This window comes from Oncorhynchus gorbuscha, unplaced genomic scaffold (assembly GCF_021184085.1).
Source record: "Oncorhynchus gorbuscha isolate QuinsamMale2020 ecotype Even-year unplaced genomic scaffold, OgorEven_v1.0 Un_scaffold_295, whole genome shotgun sequence".
Classification (NCBI taxonomy): domain Eukaryota; kingdom Metazoa; phylum Chordata; class Actinopteri; order Salmoniformes; family Salmonidae; genus Oncorhynchus; species Oncorhynchus gorbuscha.
This window is the reverse complement of record NW_025745159.1, coordinates 827,823-840,415: the sequence shown is the minus strand read 5'-3', so window position 1 is coordinate 840,415 and position 12,593 is coordinate 827,823. Positions and strand designations below refer to the sequence as shown.

Here is a 12,593-nt window from a genome sequence, read left to right as displayed (position 1 = left end):
TCTCTCTGTCTCTGTCTCTGTCTCTCTGTCTCTGTCTCTCTCTGTCTCTCTCTCTCTCTCTCTCTCTCTCTCTCTCTCTCTCTCTCTCTCTCTGTCTCTGTCTCTGTCTCTGTCTCTGTCTCTGTCTCTGTCTCTGTCTCTGTCTCTGTCTCTGTCTCTCTCTCTCTCTCTCTCTCTCTCTCTCTCTCTCTCTCTCTCTCTGTCTCTGTCTCTCGCTCTCTCTGTCTCTCTCTCTCTGTCTCTGTCTCTCTCTCTCTGTCTCTGTCTCTCTCTCTCTGTCTCTGTCTCTCTCTCTGTCTCTGTCTCTCTAACAGCCGTGTCCTGTTCTCTTCCAGGTTGTATTTAGTCCTCTGTTCATGATGCGTAGCCACCTTCCAGACCCTGTCATCATCCACACAGAGAAGAGAAGTCTGGGGCTGAGAGAGAGTCAGCTGATCCAGGGACAGGGTCACCAGGAACAACTACTGAACACGGAGAATGACCTGACACACCACCTCACCTTCCAGGCCAGGTAACACACCTTCCAGGCCAGGTATCACACCTTCCAGGCCAGGTAACACACCTTCCCAGGCCAGGTAACACACCTTTCAGACCAGGTAACACACCTTTCAGACCAGGTAACACACCTTCCGGGCCAGGTAACACACCTTTCAGACCAGGTAACACACCTTCCAGGCAAGGTAACACACCTTCCAGGCCAGGTAACACACCTTCCAGGCCAGGTATCACACCTTCCAGGCCAGGTAACACCACCTTCCAGACCAGGTAACACACCTTTCAGACCAGGTAACACACCTTCCAGACCAGGTAACACCACCTTCCAGACCAGGTAACACACCTTTCAGACCAGGTAACACACCTTTCAGACCAGGTAACACACCTTCGGGGCCAGGTAACACACCTTCCAGACCAGGTAACACACCTTCCAGACCAGGTAACACACCTTCCAGACCAGGTAACACACCTTCCAGACCAGGTAACACACCTTTCAGACCAAGTAACACACCTGGGAAGGGAGGGAGGGAGGGGTCTCCCCAGTCCAAGTAGAACTGACAGCTGACTGACAGGTAGACGAGACTAACCTGTCTGTCTGTCTGTCTGTTGCAGTGAGGACGAGGATGCGTCTCACTGTGCGGTGCCCATCTCCACCAGTGTGATCAAACAGATAGTGAACAGGAACCAGGCTGGGTTGGTGGACGGCCAGGACCACATACTGGCAGACTTCTACGGTCTGAAGAACAACAGCCAGTCTCCATGGCCCTACGTCAGCAAGGACACAGACAGGTACTGTGTGTGTGTGTGTGTGTGTGTGTGTGTGTGTGTGTGTGTGTGTGTGTGTGTGTGTGTGTGTGTGTGTGTGTGTGTGTGTGTGTGTGTGTGTGTGTGTGTGTGTGTGTGTGTGTGTGTGTGTGTGTGTGTGCACTGCTGTCTCTTGTACACTAAGGACCTGGGGAAGAGTTGCAGGGGACAGAAGAGGAGGAGAATTGGCCCATTTGAAAGCTTGAAAAAAATGGTTTAATTTAGGAGACCCCTGGTTTAGATCCTAGGAGAACCCTGGTTTAGATCCTTGGAGAACCCTGGTTTAGATCCTCAGAGACCCCTGGTTTAGATCCTCGGGGACCCCTGGTTTAGATCCTAGGAGACCCCTGGTTTAGATCCTCAGAGAACCCTGGTTTAGATCCTCAGAGACCCCTGGTTTAGATCATTGGAGACCCCTGGTTTAGATCCTCGGAGACCCCTGGTTTAGATCCTAGGAGACCCCTAGTTTAGATCCTAGGAGAACCCTGGTTTAGATCCTAGGAGAACCCTGGTTTAGATCCTCTGAGACCTCTGGTTTAGATCCTAGGAGACCCCTGGTTTAGATCCTCAGAGACCCCTGGTTTAGATCCTCAGAGAACCCTGGTTTAGATCCTCAGAGACCCCTGGTTTAGATCCTCGGAGAACCCTGGTTTAGATCCTAGGAGAACCCTGGTTTAGATCCTTGGAGAACCCTGGTTTAGATCCTAGGAGAACCCTGGTTTAGATCCTCTGAGACCCCTGGTTTAGATCCTCAGAGACCCCTGGTTTAGATCCTCGGGGACCCCTGGTTTAGATCCTCAGAGACCCCTGGTTTAGATCCTCTGAGACCCCTGGTTTAGATCCTCGGAGACCCCTGGTTTAGATCCTCAGAGAACCCTGGTTTAGATCCTCTGAGAACCCTGGTTTAGATCCTCGGAGACCCCTGGTTTAGATCCTCAGAGACCCCTGGTTTAGATCCTCAGAGACCCCTGGTTTAGATCCTCAGAGACCCCTGGTTTAGATCCTCAGAGACCCCTGGTTTAGATCCTCAGAGACCCCTGGTTTAGATCCTCAGAGACCCCTGGTTTAGATCCTCAGAGACCCCTGGTTTAGATCCTCGGAGACCCCTGGTTTAGATCCTCGGAGACCCTTGGTTTAGATCCTCGGAGACCCCTGGTTTAGATCCTCGGAGACCCCTGGTTTAGATCCTCGGAGACCCCTGGTTTAGATCCTCGGAGACCCCTGGTTTAGATCCTCGGAGACCCCTGGTTTAGATCCTCGGAGACCCCTGGTTTAGATCCTCTGAGAACCCTGGTTTAGATCCTCTGAGAACCCTGGTTTAGATCCTCTGAGAACCCTGGTTTAGATCCTCGGAGAACCCTGGTTTAGATTCATCTAGCCGTTCTCCAGACCAGACATTTACACTGTTCGAGCAACGCAGATCAAACATCATATTACTAATGAACTAACCAGGTGACTTTCTGACTGGATCCAATGTGCTGCTTCTGTCAGGGGGGCTGCCAGCGGAGGCCAGCTTTTTAGCAGTGTGAGATCTGACAGCCGTACTCACTCTCTCCCCAAACCCCCCTCCCCGATCGGCGGCGTCTAACAAAACGTTTGCTTAATGATTACTGAGGTATTTCTCTCTCGTTAAAGGCCTACACACAGAGAAGAAGAAGAAGAAAAAAAACATTTACCTCTTCAACTTCCTGTGTCCTCTAACACACTTCCTGTGCCCTCTAACACACTTCCTGTGCCCTCTAACACACTTCCTGTGTCCTCTAACACACTTCCTGTGCCCTCTAACACACTTCCTGTGCCCTCTAACACACTTCCTGTGCCCTCTAACACACTTCCTGTGCCCTCTAACACACAGTGTTTAGACTCTCAGAGCCAAGAGGGCGGTTCGTTACCCTGGCGACCGCACCGTACTCCGAGAGCTCTGGACCTCTGTCAAAACAGCCTCAGTGTATAAACGTCATCATTAAATGGTGGACGGTATGGTTCCCTGTTTAGAGGTGTGGGGGGTTCCCTGTTTAGAGGTGTGTTCATGGTCCAGGGATCAGACTGGGGGGGTGTTTAGAGGTGTGTGTTCAGGGTCCAGGGATCAGACTGGTGGGGGGTTCCCTGTTTAGAGGTGTGTTCATGGTCCAGGGATCAGACTGGGGGGGGTGTTCCCTGTTTAGAGGTGTGTTCACGGTCCAGGGATCAGACTGGGGGGGGGGTTTAGAGGTGTGTGTTAATGGTCCAGGGATCAGACTGGGGGGTTCCTGTTTAGAGATGTGTTCAGGGTCCAGGGATCAGACTGGGGGGGGTTCCTGTTTAGAGGTGTGTTCATGGTCCAGGGATCAGACTGGGGGGAGTGTTCCCTGTTTAGAGGTGTGTTCACGGTCCAGGGATCAGACTGGGGGGGGGGGGTTTAGAGGTGTGTGTTAATGGTCCAGGGATCAGACTGGGGGTTCCTGTTTAGAGATGTGTGTTCAGGGTCCAGGGATCAGACTGGGGGGGGTTCCCTGTTTAGAGGTGTGTTCATGGTCCAGGGATCAGACTGGGGGAGTGTTCCCTGTTTAGAGGTGTGTTCACGGTCCAGGGATCAGACTGGGGGTTTAGAGGTGTGTGTTCATGGTCCAGGGATCAGACTGGGGGGTTCCCTGTTTAGAGATGTGTGTTCAGGGTCCAGGGTTCAGACTGGGGGGTTCCCTGTTTAGAGATGTGTGTTCAGGGTCCAGGGATCAGACTGGGGGGGGGTTCCCTGTTTAGAGGTGTGTTCGTGGTCCAGGGTTCAGACTGGGGGGTTTAGAGATGTCTTCGTGGTCCAGGGATCAGACTGGGGGGGGGTTCCCTGTTTAGAGATGTCTTCGTGGTCCAGGGATCAGACTGGGGGAGGGTTTCTAAAGGCCCAGGACAAACTGACACCTTTCCTTCTCTGGGCACTTAACTGAAATGAAGGATAGGTCTCAAACAACACCCTATTCCCTATATAGTACACTACTATAGACCAGGGCCCTATTCCCTATATAGTGCACTACTATAGACCAGGGCCCTATTCCCTATATAGTACACTACTATAGACCAGGGCCCTATTCCCTATATAGTGCACTACTATAGACCAGGGCCCTATTCCCTATATAGTACACTACTATAGACCAGGGCCCTATTCCCTATATAGTGCACTACTATAGACCAGGGCCCTATTCCCTATATAGTACACTACTTTAGACCAGAGCCCTATTCCCTATATAGTGCACTACTATAGACCAGAGCCCTATTCCCTATATAGTGCACTACTATAGACCAGGGCCCTATTCCCTATATAGTGCACTACTATAGACCAGGGCCCTATTCCCTATATAGTACACTACTATAGACCAGGGCCCTATTCCCTATATAGTGCACTACTATAGACCAGGGCCCTATTCCCTATATAGTACACTACTATAGACCAGGGCCCTATTCCCTATGTAGCACTACTATAGACCAGGGCCCTATTCCCTATATAGTGCACTACTATAGACCAGGGCCCTATTCCCTATATAGCACTACTATAGACCAGGGCCCTATTCCCTATATAGTGCACTACTTTAGACCAGGGCCCTATTCCCTATATAGCACTACTATAGACCAGGGCCCTATTCCCTATATAGTTCACTACTTTAGACCAGAGCCCTATTCCCTATATATAGCACTACTATAGACCAGGGCCCTATTCCCTATATAGTGCACGACTATAGACCAGGGCCCTATTCCCTATATAGTGCACTACTATAGACCAGGGCCCTATTCCCTATATAGTGCACTACTTTAGACCAGAGCCCTATTCCCTATATAGTGCACTACTATAGACCAGAGCCCTATTCCCTATATAGTACACTACTTTAGACCAGCGCCCTATTCCCTATATAGTGCACTACTATAGACCAGGACCCTATTCCCTATATAGTGCACTACTTTAGACCAGGGCCCTATTCCCTATATAGTGCACTACTTTAGGTCAGAGCCCTATGGCACCCTGGACGGTATGGTTCCCTGTTTAGAGATGTGTGTTCAGGGTCCAGGGATCAGACTGGGGGTTCCCTGTTTAGAGTGTGTGTCCAGGGATCAGACTGGGGGGGGGGGGTTCTGTTTAGAGATGTGTGTTCATGGTCCAGGGATCAGACTGGGGGGGGGTCCTGGTCAAAAGGGCCCAAAGTAGAGCACTATATAGAGAATAGGTTGTCATCATTACCTCACCATCCGTCTCTCTCTGGACCTGGTGTTCTCCTGGAGTCCACCTTCACTACAGGTCCTCCTGGAGTCCACCTTCACTACAGGTCCTCCTGGAGTCCACCTTCACTACAGGTCCTCCTGGAGTCCACCTTCACTACAGGTCCTCCTGGAGTCTACCTTCACTACAGGTCCTCCTGGATTCTATCTTCACTACAGGTCCTCCTGGAGTCCACCTTCACTACAGGTCCTCCTGGAGTCTACCTTCACTACAGGTCCTCCTGGATTCTATCTTCACTACAGGTCCTCCTGGAGTCCACCTTCACTACAGGTCCTCCTGGATTCCACCTTCACTACAGGTCCTCCTGGAGTCTACCTTCACGACAGGAACTAGACCTGGGACCCTCTTGGACTCTACCTTCACTACAGGAACTAGACCTGGGACCCTCCTGGAGTCCACCTTCACTACAGGTCCTCCTGGATTCTACCTTCACTACAGGTCCTCCTGGAGTCCACCTTCACTACAGGTCCTCCTGGAGTCCACCTTCACTACAGGTCCTCCTGGAGTCTACCTTCACGACAGGAACTAGACCTGGGACCCTCTTGGACTCTACCTTCACTACAGGTCCTCCTGGATTCCACCTTCACTACAGGTCCTCCTGGAGTCCACCTTCACTACAGGTCCTCCTGGAGTCCACCTTCACTACAGGTCCTCCTGGAGTCCACCTTCACTACAGGTCCTCCTGGAGTCCACCTTCACTACAGGTCCTCCTGGAGTCCACCTTCACTACAGGTCCTCCTGGAGTCCACCTTCACTACAGGTCCTCCTGGAGTCCACCTTCACTACAGGTCCTCCTGGAGTCCACCTTCACTACAGGTCCTCCTGGATTCTACCTTCACTACAGGTCCTCCTGGAGTCCACCTTCACTACAGGTCCTCCTGGATTCTACCTTCACTACAGGTCCTCCTGGAGTCCACCTTCACTACAGGTCCTCCTGGAGTCCACCTTCACTACAGGTCCTCCTGGAGTCCACCTTCACTACAGGTCCTCCTGGATTCCACCTTCACTACAGGTCCTCCTGGAGTCTACCTTCACTACAGGTCCTCCTGGATTCCACCTTCACTACAGGTCCTCCTGGATTCCACCTTCACTACAGGTCCTCCTGGAGTCTACCTTCACTACAGGTCCTCCTGGAGTCTACCTTCACTACAGGTCCTCCTGGATTCTACCTTCACTACAGGTCCTCCTGGAGTCCACCTTCACTACAGGTCCTCCTGGAGTCTACCTTCACGACAGGAACTAGACCTGGGACCCTCCTGGAGTCTACCTTCACTACAGGAACTAGACCTGGGACCCTCCTGGAGTCTACCTTCACTACAGGAACTAGACCTGGGACCCTCTTGGACTCTACCTTCACTACAGGAACTAGACCTGGGACCCTCCTGGAGTCTACCTTCACGACAGGAACTAGACCTGGGACCCTCCTGGAGTCTACCTTCACGACAGGAACTAGACCTGGGACCCTCCTGGAGTCTACCTTCACTACAGGAACTAGACCTGGGACCCTCCTGGAGTCTACATTCACTACAGGTCCTCCTAGAGTCTACCTTCACTACAGGTCCTCATGGAGTCTACCTTCACTACAGGAACTGGACCTGGTTTCCTCCTGGAGTCTATCTTCACTACAGGTCCTTCTGGAGTCTACTTTCACTACAGGTCCTCCTGGAGTCTACCTTCACGACAGGAACTAGACCTGGTACCCTCCTGGAGTCTACATTCACTACAGGTCCTCCTAGAGTCTACCTTCACTACAGGTCCTCATGGAGTCTATCTTCACTACAGGAACTGGACCTGGTTTCCTCCTGGAGTCTATCTTCACTACAAGTCCTCCTGGAGTCCACCTTCACTACAGGTCCTCCTGGAGTCCACCTTCACTACAGGTCCTCCTGGAGTCTACCTTCACTACAGGTCCTCCTGGAATTTACCTTCACTACAGGAACTGGACCTGGTTTCCTCCTGGAGTCTACCTTCACTACAGGTCCTCCTGGAGTCCACCTTCACTACAGGTCCTCCTTGAGTCCACCTTCACTATAGGTCCTCCTGGAGTCAACCTTCACTACAGGTCCTCCTGGAGTCTACCTTCACTACAGGAACTAGACCTGGGACCCTCCTGGAGTCTACCTTCACTACAGGAACTAGACCTGGGACCCTCCTGGAGTCTACATTCACTACAGGTCCTCCTGGAGTCTACCTTCACTACAGGTCCTCATGGAGTCTACCTTCACTATAGGAACTAGACCTGGGACCCTCCTGGAGTCTACCTTCACTACAGGAACTAGACCTGGGACCCTCCTGGAGTCTACCTTCACTACAGGAAATAGACCTGGAATCCTCCTAGAGTCTATCTTCACTACAGGAAATAGACCTGGAATCCTCCTGGAGTCTACCTTCACTACAGGAACTATTAGTCCTTCGTGTTCAGTAGAGTTGGATGTTTCAGCAGTCAACAATTACATAGACATTCAGCTACATGTCATTGTTGAAATACTCCCCATGTTATGCTAATGGGGAGCTAACATGGCCGCCATAGAACGTTCTAGTCAAGTAAATGCATCTTTGCTGTCTATGTCTCTGAACATCAGGGGTAGGACAGAGACATGGTTTTGATGTTAACATGACCCCATTTGCGTGTGTGTGTGTGTGTGTGTGTGTGTGTGTGTGTGTGTGTGTGTGTGTGTGTGTGTGTGTGTGTGTGTGTGTGTGTGTGTGTGTGTGTGTGTGTGTGTGTGTGTGTGTGTGTGTGTGTGTGTGTGTGTGTGTGTGTGTGTGTGTGTGTTGTTGGCGTGTGTTTGCGGTGGCGTGTGCTGATGCGGTACATTCCCATGTGCCTACCCAGATGCCTGTCGATTGATGTTGTTTGTATCTGCATATTAAGTTGTTTGTTTCCATGTGTTTCTGCGTACTTCCATGACGTGCCTCCGTGTGTCTGTTTAGCGTGGTTGAAGTTGGATGCTATGGTGATTGTTCATGTCTGTACCACAGATGTGTAGTGGAGGCCTTATCTCAGTGGGACAGATCCATGTTACAGGTGTATAGTGGAGGCCTTATCTCAGTGGGACAGAGACCTCCATGTTACAGGTGTATAGTGGAGGCCTTATCTCAGTGGGACAGATCCATGTTACAGGTGTATAGTGGAGACCTTATCTCAGTGGAACAGAGACCTCCATGTTACAGGTGTATAGTGGAGGCCTTATCTCAGTGGGACAGAGACCTCCATGTTGGAGTGGAGGCCTTATCTCAGTGGGACAGAGACCTCCATGTTACAGGTGTATAGTGGAGGCCTTATCTCAGTGGGACAGATCCATGTTACAGGTGTATAGTGGAGGCCTTATCTCAGTGGAACAGAGACCTCCATGTTACAGGTGTATAGTGGAGGCCTTATCTCAGTGGGACAGAGACCTCCATGTTGGAGTGCAGGCCTTATCTCAGTGGGACAGATCCATGTTACAGGTGTATAGTGGAGGCCTTATCTCAGTGGGACAGAGACCTCCATGTTACAGGTGTATAGTGGAGGCCTTATCTCAGTGGGACAGATCCATGTTACAGGTGTATAGTGGAGGCCTTATCTCAGTGGGACAGAGACCTCCATGTTGGAGTGCAGGCCTTATCTCAGTGGGACAGATCCATGTTACAGGTGTATACTGGAGGCCTTATCTCAGTGGGACAGATCCATGTTACAGGTGTATAGTGGAGGCCTTATCTCAGTGGGACAGAGACCTCCATGTTACAGGTGTATAGTGGAGGCCTTATCTCAGTGGAACAGAGACCTCCATGTTGGAGTGGAGGCCTTATCTCAGTGGGACAGAGACCTCCATGTTACAGGTGTATAGTGGAGGCCTTATCTCAGTGGGACAGATCCATGTTACAGGTGTATAGTGGAGGCCTTATCTCAGTGGGACAGAGACCTCCATGTTACAGGTGTATAGTGGAGGCCTTATCTCAGTGGGACAGAGACCTCCATGTTACAGGTGTATAGTGGAGACCTTATCTCAGTGGGATAGAGACCTCCATGTTACAGGTGTATAGTGGAGGCCTTATCTCAGTGGGACAGAGACCTCCATGTTGGAGTGGAGGCCTTATCTCAGTGAGAGAGATCCATGTTACAGGTGTAAAGTGGAGGCCTTATCTCAGTGAGAGAGATCCATGTTACAGGTGTATAGTGGAGGCCTTATCTCAGTGGGACAGATCCATGTTACAGGTGTATAGTGGAGGCCTTATCTCAGTGGAACAGAGACCTCCATGTTACAGGTGTATAGTGGAGGCCTTATCTCAGTGGGACAGATCCATGTTACAGGTGTATAGTGTAGTGGAGGCCTTATCTCAGTGGGACAGAGACCTCCATGTTACAGGTGTATAGTGGAGGCCTTATCTCAGTGGGACAGAGACCTCCATGTTACAGGTGTATAGTGGAGGCCTTATCTCAGTGGGACAGAGACCTCCATGTTACAGGTGTATAGTGGAGACCTTATCTCAGTGGGACAGAGACCTCCATGTTACAGGTGTATAGTGGAGGCCTTATCTCAGTGGGACAGAGACCTCCATGTTGGAGTGGAGGCCTTATCTCAGTGAGAGAGATCCATGTTACAGGTGTATAGTGGAGGCCTTATCTCAGTGAGAGAGATCCATGTTACAGGTGTATAGTGGAGGCCTTATCTCAGTGGGACAGAGACCTCCATGTTGGAGTGGAGGCCTTATCTCAGTGGAACAGAGACCTCCATGTTACAGGTGTATAGTGGAGGCCTTATCTCAGTGGGACAGATCCATGTTACAGGTGTATAGTGGAGGCCTTATCTCAGTGGAACAGAGACCTCCATGTTACAGGTGTATAGTGGAGGCCTTATCTCAGTGGGACAGAGACCTCCATGTTACAGGTGTATAGTGGAGGCCTTATCTCAGTGGGACAGAGACCTTCATGTTACAGGTGTATAGTGGAGGCCTTATCTCAGTGGGACAGCCCCCCCCATCCCAGGGAGCTGTATAGTTGTTGCTGTTTACAGTATTTAACTGTATATCTCTGTGTTGTACTGTAGGCCTGGATCAGAAGTCCTAGCCCAGTGGGACAGCCCCCCGCGCCCCCATCCCAGGGAGCTGTATAGTTGTTGCTGTTTACAGTATTTAACTGTATATCTCTGTGTTGTACTGTAGGCCTGGATCAGAAGTCCTAGCCCAGTGGGACAGCCCCATGCAGGTGAAGTTGTCAGCCTGGATGTCTGGTCTCAACACTCTTCTAGTAGAGCTCATCCCCTGGGCCCTGTTGACCAACCACTCTACATGGGACCTCTGGCTGTTTGAAGGAGAGACCATCGTCCTGCAGATACCCGCTGGAAAGACCCTCGTTCCTCCTAACTTCAAGGTGAGAGAGGAGAGACCCTTCATTTATATAGACTGGTTTTTGGATGTATCACTGACCAAGATGGCTGCCGTTATCGGCACCTTCTAGAGCTTTGCAGGTCTAGTGTATTATACACTCAGTGGCCAGTTTATTAGGTACATCCATCTAGTTCCCGGGTCAGACCACCCTTTGCCTCCAGAACAGCCTGAATTATTTGGGGTATTTGGTATTTTATTAGGATCCCCCATTAGCTGTTGCAAAAGCAGCCGACCTCTCTTCACAAGACTGCTGCTGACTGGATGTTTCGTATTAGTCTCTCTGATCTCGGTAAACCCCAGACACTGGAGCGAACCATTGTCGTGAACAGGGTGATGTACCTAATAAACTGGCCACTGAGTGTATATCTCTATGGGCCAGACAGGAGGACCCAGTGCACTCTATTGTTATTTAACCTTTATCTAACAAGGCAAGTCAGACCTCAAACCCCATCACTAGGTAGGAACTCAAACCCCATCACTAGGTAGGACCTCAAACCCCATCACTAGGTAGGACCTCAAACCCCATCACTAGGTAGGACCTCAAACCCCATCACTAGGTAGGACCTCAAACCCTATCACTAGGTAGGACCTCAAACCCCATCACTAGGTAGGACCTCAAACCCCATCACTAGGTAGGACCTCAAACCCCTCACGAGGTAGGACCTCAAACCCCATCACTAGGTAGGACCTCAAACCCCATTACGAGGTAGGACCTCAAACCCCATTACAAGGTAGGACCTCAAACCCCATCACGAGGTAGGACCTCAAACCCCATCACGAGGTAGGACCTCAAACCCGATCACTAGGTAGGACCTCAAACCCGATCACGAGGTAGGACCTCAAACACCATTACGAGGTAGGACCTCAAACCCCATTACGAGGTAGGACCTCAAACCCCATCACAAGGTAGGACCTCAAACCCCATCACGAGGTACTAAGGTCTATCTGCAGGGGTTCGGACCTCAAACCCCATCACTAGGTACTACGGTCTATCTGTAGGGGTTCAGACCTCAAACCCCATCACTAGGTACTAAGGTCTATCTGTAGGGGTTCAGACCTCAAACCCCATCACTAGGTACTAAGGTCTGTCTGTAGGGGTTCAGACCTCAAATCCCATCACTAGGTAGTACGGTCTGTCTGTAGGGGTTCAGACCTCAAACCCCATCACAAGGTAGGACCTCAAACCCCATCACGAGGTACTAAGGCTGTCTGCAGGGGTTCGGACCTCAAACCCCATCACTGGGTACTAAGGTCTATCTGTAGGGGTTCAGACCTCAAACCCCATCACTAGGTAGTACGGTCTGTCTGTAGGGGTTCAGACCTCAAACCCCATCACTAGGTACTATGGCAGTCTGTCTGTAGGGGTTCAGACCTCAAATCCCATCACTAGGCACTAAGGTCTGCCTGTAGGGGTTCAGACCTCAAACCCCATCACTAGGTACTACGGTCTGTCTGTAGGGGTTCAGACCTCAAACCCCATCACTAGGTACTACGGTCTGTCTGTAGGGGTTCAGACCTCAAACCCCATCACTAGGTACTATGGCAGTCTGTCTGTAGGGGTTCAGACCTCAAATCCCATCACTAGGCACTAAGGTCTGCCTGTAGGGGTTCAGACCTCAAACCCCATCACTAGGTACTACGGTCTGTCTGTAGGGGTTCAGACCTCAAACCCCATCACTAG

At 50.9% G+C, this 12,593-nt stretch overlaps 1 protein-coding gene across 1 annotated transcript in view; it reads left to right on the top strand.

Annotated features, from left to right (window-relative positions):
- Positions 1–12,593, top strand: part of LOC124017626 (vacuolar protein sorting-associated protein 13B-like) — a 269,473-nt gene that overhangs the window by 201,908 nt on the left and 54,972 nt on the right. Inside the window, 3 exon segments of the mRNA XM_046332879.1 lie at positions 336–511; positions 1,108–1,284; positions 10,688–10,895. Coding sequence (XP_046188835.1) covers positions 336–511; positions 1,108–1,284; positions 10,688–10,895 — 561 coding nt within the window.